Raw genomic sequence first — 6,993 nt, 5'->3', positions numbered from 1 at the left:
GGATCAACGTTAGAGGGTCTGAACCCTTCAGACTGGCCTTGATCATCTGGTGATTTCACGAACAAGGTAACATCATGCTTTCCTAAAGCATGATCTTGATGTGCATGTATATTCCGCAAAGAAAAATTTTGTTTTTCCCTCTTGCATGCATCGGCCTTCAAGGCCATTTCGAACTTTCAAGTACACCCTCTCTACAAAAGGAATCCTATTATTGCTATCAATGCTAAATGGCATCAAGAACAGAGAAATCAAAGCTATTATTGTATGGATCCCAATGAAGGCCTATCTCATCCCCTTTCTTTAAGCCTCTTCTTGATACAAAATCTTTAACCCAATTCCAATGAAAACATAGCTTCTTGAACAAACCCATTTCTTGAAAACTAAAGAATGAATGGAGGCAGTGTCCACATCCCAAATCTCAACTTGAACACCTTTTTCAACATCACCATCCAACACCGGAACCACCAAATTCTCAGCCAAATCTTTAGGGAGCAAGAGCCTGCTCATGTTGCCAAGATCACTGCAAAGGAGTACTTTCTTGATCTTCCAGGGATCATCACAAAATATCAAATCGGTTGAGTAACCCCAACTTCTCTCTCCACAAACCTTCTTTCTTGCAGCAACAGAGGTTTCTTCAGAAATCTTCCTCTTCTTGGTTAAAGAAACAGAGACATCTTCATTGGTTGTGTTGCAATGACACTTACCAAGTGACAAATGGGTACACACCATTGTATTACAAGGACACCTAGCAAGTGATAAATGAGTACAGAGATCAACATTGTTGTCGTATGCCATTGTTGACAATAACACAGTTGGGGTTTGGTTTCTTGAAAGCTTTAAGGTTTCTCTATTAGTTGTGAGTGAAGCACATGACGAAGGTCCAATATATATAGAAGCTGGACCAACTGGTTATGTAACGATCTTATTCTGTTTTATAAATTTTCTTTTTTTCTTCTTTATTTTATCTATTTAAGTATAATTTATATCTTAAATAATTTTTATTTAAAATATGGGAAAATAAAAAATTAAATTATACGAGTTGAGCACTTGTATATTGTGAAAGTATCAAAACAAAAAATTATTGATTGATTATAAAAATATCGATTCACATTGATTTTTAATTATTAAACTAAGAGAAACAATACACAACTTTCAATTTTTTTCTTCTAAACATTAGTAATATTATCATTTTGTAGATTAATTGTTACAAAATATTAATAAATTTAAATTGTTAGCATTTGTTAATAATAATAATAATTCACAAGTAAAATTGAAAATTTAAAGAAACAAAAAGAAATTAAAGGGGTGTGTTGAAGTAAGGGCTTTTGCTATTTCTTTTTACTAAAAAAACAATGGATTTGGTCTTGTTATTTTCAAAATATATTTAAAATATTCATAACTTTTCTATGGTTAAATCAACGCAATTTTTTTTCTAATTTGTTCCTTCCTTTATAATTCATTAATTTATCGAAGGTACAACAAATAATAAAAAAGATTATTTAAAAAAAAATATGAAATATATACAACTTGCACAAATAAGGAGTATAACAGAGGGAACTGTAACACCACGTGTGCACTCGGAGTATTAAACATATAAATGGTAATAGCGCAGCTCAGTAAATGCGGAAGCTAACTTTTTCAAATTATGAAACAATTTTTTTTTTGTATACAATGGAAAGAAAAGAAAACTCCACAGATTGTTTCTGGGCACCAAGGTGCCCCTCCTATCATCTAAGACTAGCTTTTCACATCCAGTAGGATTTCTATCGTGCCACTGGGTATCCCAAACAGCGTGGCTAACACTTGAAGCCGTCCAATCTGCCACTTGATTACCTTCTCTATATACATGACAAATTTCAACCCTCCAATCTTTATTCAGCAGTGATCTGACCAATTATAAAACTATTCATTATGAACCAAGTGGATTTAAATATTTCATTTCAAAATATCGTCTGTATGTAAATTGCAATAAACAACTACACTGAATAACCTCATAATATAAATAGTGTATCAAGTCATGGAACTACAACATGTAGACCAGACAGTATCCTGATACAAGGATACAACGCAAGCCAGAAATAAACATAGCTTATACCAATGTGGCATGGACAACCCCCATGCTCACCAAATAAAACACATATCTAAATCAAGTCTCAAGTCATATAGCCATATAGCGATAACAAAGCATAATCATGTCCAGCTATGACAGTAAAGCAGCATGCATAATATCAGCTCAACTATGGCCTCTTGCCGCCAGAGGTCTCAACCATAAAGGTACCTGTACCTGAAAATGTGCCCCACACAGGGTGAGATATCTAAAAAGAAATCTCAATAAGACACGGGTCCTCAAGGACTCTTCCGCCCCAAGCTCACTTGCAAGTATATAATAAGTTTAAAACGAAAAATATGATGCATGTTCAAGTTCGTATCTCATGTGATGTATGTAAGTGCGGTTCAATTGGTCAGAAAACAAGATAAGAATTACACACGTCTGCGACCTACCTAACATAAGGGTCGTAGCCTTATGCCTTACACACCAGGGTTGCAGCCTGATCGTATAAGTAGTCAACATCACATCTATACATTACATTAAACATAAGGGTCGTAGCCTTATACCTTAAACACCAGAGTCGCAGCCTGATCGTGTAAGTAATCAATAGGCATATCCACATATTTCAGACATATATCAAGGCATATATCATTTTCATAAAAGCATATCATGCACATAAACCATCTTCCTATGGAGGTCGGTGGAACAAGCAACAAATCAATCCGAGGAACAGAAGCTTACCTGTCAAGCTAACTCCTCCCTCACAACTCGGTGTCCAAAGGGTCACACGCAATAACAAAGTCCAGCAAAGTCAATGATTTGTTTCATAACATTCACATCATCAATATCCACAGTCTAGCATTTCATTGCATTAGGACAATATTTCCTTTATCGTTTAATGGTTGTAAGCTTCTCTCAAAGCCATAAGCCTTCAATATCTTAGGTTCTGACTTAGTTACATCATTACAGAGGTTCATACTAGCCAATATAGGGTTCAAAAACCTAAACCACGCTTTTGTTTGGACAGAATAACTCAAACTACGAATTTTCCAGAATATCCGGATATTCCTCTGGGTGATATCCATATCCGGATAGCACTGGGCATATATCCAGATATCCATATTCGCGACAGAATGCAGTTTTGCATTTTTGCGAAGATATCCTTTCAAGGTTCCATTTTTAGTGTTACCAGACATTCAAACTTGCATATTTAGATACATTTAAGCTAGGGTACTTCATGTTGGTTAAATAATGATCTCATTTAACATGCCAAGACTTGATTTTTTCATGAAAACTCAAGAATAAAGGTTGAAGCATATACCCAAAGGCTCAAAACAGAGAAGAGGGATGATCTTGGAGCTCTCTACTTAGCTCAATGATTCTGCCACTACAAGGTCACGAAAATGGTTCACAAGTTTGATCCTTTTTCTCCAAAAATAGCTTCTTGAAGCTTCAAATGCCAAGGAAATGGCTTCCACTCCACAACCAATGAATTCAGCCCCTAACCCTCATTACAATGTGGCCACAACTCAGAAATGAGGTGCCTTTCTACCTCGCAAAGCTTGCTCACACTCAACACTAGTGTTTGCTGAAAAAAAACAAGGAGAAAGGTGATCACTTGGGGCTCTCTTGAAGAGGGAAGGGGTGTCAAGGGGGAGAACACATAAGGCAGCAACTGCATTCATGTAGAAGCATGCAAAAATTCTGACCTAGGTTATTGTGACTTCCTATTTATAGGCGCACTAACTTAATCTGTCAATATTAGTTCTAATAGCTCCGCTAATTATTTTAATCTCAATCTTCCTCTTCTGAACCTAGCCATTTTTCTAGAAATTATCATATTTTTATTATAATTTTCGTACCACTTTGCCAGGACACATTTTATACGTACTCGGTATTAGTTCTGGCATCAACACTCATTATTCTTACTCCAAACTTGATATCCTTGACCTAGATATTTTTCTGGAATATTCATATTTTTATTATAATTTTTCAGAATAGTTCATCGGTACGCATCTATACTGCGAAGCAAAACCGATATCTGCACTTTTCGTCAGAAAAGCGACTTTAAGCATTATTCGACTTTCTAAATATTTATCTTATCATAATTATGCATAATCTTTATCAAATCCATGCTTCGGTATCGATAACCTTATTTAATTAATTATTTAGCGATGCAGGTTCTTATACTCACCCCACCTTTTAAGAATTTTTTTTTCAAAATTAGAGACATACTTGTCCCTAAACTCGAGATATTGCCAGAGAAGCTCGTCCTTCTGCTCCGAAGTACACTCCTTTGGAGTTCTTCGTTCCCATTGCACTTTGACCATGGGTATGACCTTTCTCCTCAGCTTTTTCTCTCCACGATCAAGTATCTTGAGTGGTCAGCACTCTATCTAACGCTGTGGTGGAAACTTAGGAATCTCCTCAGGAAACACCTCAAGGAATTTCCTCACCACAGGAATGCCGGTAATATCCTCTTGTGTCCTACTTACCAAATCTCCTAACATAAAATAACTGAATGCCCCTGCTCTCAAGGCTCTCCTAGCCTACAACACTGAAATATAAGGAGAAGAACTGGTAGGGGAATCACAAGGAGACATCACCACTCGCTTAGCACAACAATCAATCATCACACAATTCTTGGACAACCAGTCCATGCCAAGGATGATCTCCAAATTATCCATCGGCAATCCAATCAGATCTACCGAGTACTCACAGCCATCCCACTGAAACACGACATCGCGATGTACAGAGGAAGTATCACACTTTTCTCCGGTGGCGGCAATAACCCGCAACGTTGGAGAAAGCACAGAAATAGGCAACTCAAGCCCCACAGCAATCGGGGTCGTGATGAAAGAATACGTAGCCCCGGAGTCAAACAATACATCTACAACACGACTACCAATAAAAACGGTACCTCTCACAAGGTTCGGAGCTCGGTCCAACTGCTGGCGATCCAAGGTATACACTCAGCCCATGGCTGGTGGCACAACAGGTGCCGCTGTAGGTGGAGTAGGAATCATATGAAGAGGAACCGCCTGAACTGCTGTAGCTCTAGCAGCTAACGAAGGACAATCTCTGGCATAGTGGCCCTCCTTGCCACAATGGAAAAAAATGATCTGACCGGTGGCACACGACTCAACATGTGATCTCCCACATCCAGTAGACCTGGGAGTAGTGGAAGGTCTAGCTGCACTCCCCTGCGTCAAAGTCCTCTTGAACTGGTTCGACGCCTGCCTAGCAGTTAACTGCTTCCCTTTACTCTTTCCTCCAAACTTCTTGTCTCTCCAGGAAATGGAGCTACAAACTCCCTTCACCTCGGATAATTTGGCCTTTTTAGCCTTGCTGACCACACATACATCCTCTATATCACGGCAGTGCTAAATCAATGTGCCAAAGTCTCTTGATGTCGCTCCAGCTATCCTGTCTGCTATCTGCTCATTAAGTCCCCTACGAAACTTAGAAGCCAAGAATGCCGGTGTAGGCATAGCAATCCTAAATTGTGCAAATTTTGCCAGTTCATTGAACTTAGCTAAGTAATCATCAAAAGACATCAAGCCCTGCACCAACCGCTCGAACTCCCTTTGCTTTCTCTCCTGAGCATCATAGGAAAGTACCTCCCTAGAAATAGCTCCTCAAAGAATGGCCACGTCATAACATGACCCTGCATCTCATAGACCCGAGATGTGTTCCTCCACCACTCATAAGCGTCTCCCTCTAGCATATAAGTAGTGAATATCATTCTGTGAATATCTCTTCAAGGTTCTATTTTTAACACTCCTCAGCGTCCAATCATGTATTTTTAGACACATTTAGGTCAGTGTTCTAGTTGGTTACTTAATCATATTGTTTTACATGCCAAGACTTGATCTTTAACATAGAAAATCATGAACAAAGTTAAGGAATGTACCCCAAAGGCTCAAAACAGAGGAAAAAGGTGATCTTGGAGCTCTCAACTCAGCTCCAATGATCTGCCACTGAAAAGCCACGAAATGCGACCTCAAGATTGATATTTTCTACCAAAAGATGGCTTCTTGAAGCCTCAAATGCCAAGAAAATGGCTCCCACAACACACATCAAGAAGTCAGCCCCCAACACTCACTCAAACTGAAACTCAAACTCAGAAATGCATTGCCTTTCAACCTCTCAAGGCTTGAGCATACTCACATATGGAGTTTTTGTTAAGATATCAAGAGGGAAGGTGGAGACTAGGTGGCTACACCCCAAGAGCCTCAGAAAATTCACGTAGAGATATGAAGGAACTGACCTAGGTCTTTGTGCCAAACCTATTTATATGCTTATTAAGTTTAATCTCATTGTATTAGCACTAATAGCTCCTCTAATCATTTTAATCTCAAACTTCATATTCTGAATCTAGCCATTATTCTAAGATTTATGATATTTTTATTATAATTTTCACAGCACTTTGCCGGTACACATTTTTACGTAGCCGGTATCAGTCCTGACGTCAGTTCTCATTCTTTTGACTCCAAACTTGGCATACTCAACCTAGGTATTATTCTAGGAATATTCATGTACTTATTATAAATTTTTGGGATACTTCACCGGTACACACTTATATCGGGAAGCAGAACCGCTATCTGCACTTTTCATCAGAAAAGCGGCTTTCAGCGTTATTAAACCCTTATATTAATTTTTTAAGTCTATTATGGAATTATTTTCTCATACTCATAAATAATTTATTTAAATTCTTAATTTAACGGTGCAAGTTCTTACATTAACCGATAGTTTCGAGAATGTCGTACGTGCCATAGAAAAGTCAAAGGACCTAGCAATGCTCACGGTCGACGAGCTCGCCAGTTCTCTCGAGGCACACGAACAACGTAAAAAGAACAAGAAGGAGGAGACACTCGAGCAAGCACTTCAAACCAAGGCATCAATCAAAGACGAAAATGAACTCTATTCTCCAAACTTTCGAG

The 6,993-nt window shown here is 38.3% G+C and overlaps 1 protein-coding gene across 1 annotated transcript; it reads right to left on the bottom strand.

Annotated features, from left to right (window-relative positions):
* Nucleotides 1–300: 300 nt before the first annotated feature.
* LOC133287152 (B3 domain-containing protein At2g33720-like) lies at nucleotides 301–795 on the bottom strand. The gene has a single exon (XM_061484710.1). It carries the CDS (start codon nucleotides 793–795, stop codon nucleotides 301–303), a length of 495 nt encoding a protein of 164 aa, XP_061340694.1.
* Between the last annotated feature and the right edge of the window lie 6,198 nt (nucleotides 796–6,993).

Source organism: Gastrolobium bilobum, unplaced genomic scaffold, assembly GCF_033153095.1.
Source record: "Gastrolobium bilobum isolate Gb01-03AN ecotype WA unplaced genomic scaffold, APGP_CSIRO_Gbil_v1 utg3288, whole genome shotgun sequence".
In the NCBI taxonomy this organism is placed as follows: Eukaryota; Viridiplantae; Streptophyta; class Magnoliopsida; order Fabales; family Fabaceae; genus Gastrolobium; species Gastrolobium bilobum.
The sequence above is the reverse complement of the archived record's forward strand: the minus strand, read 5'-3'. Positions and strand labels throughout refer to the sequence as shown.

Excerpts from the sequence above, each read along its gene's own strand:
- LOC133287152 (XM_061484710.1), bottom strand. The coding sequence starts at position 795 with ATGGCATACGACAACAATGTTGATCTCTGTACTCATTTATCACTTGCT.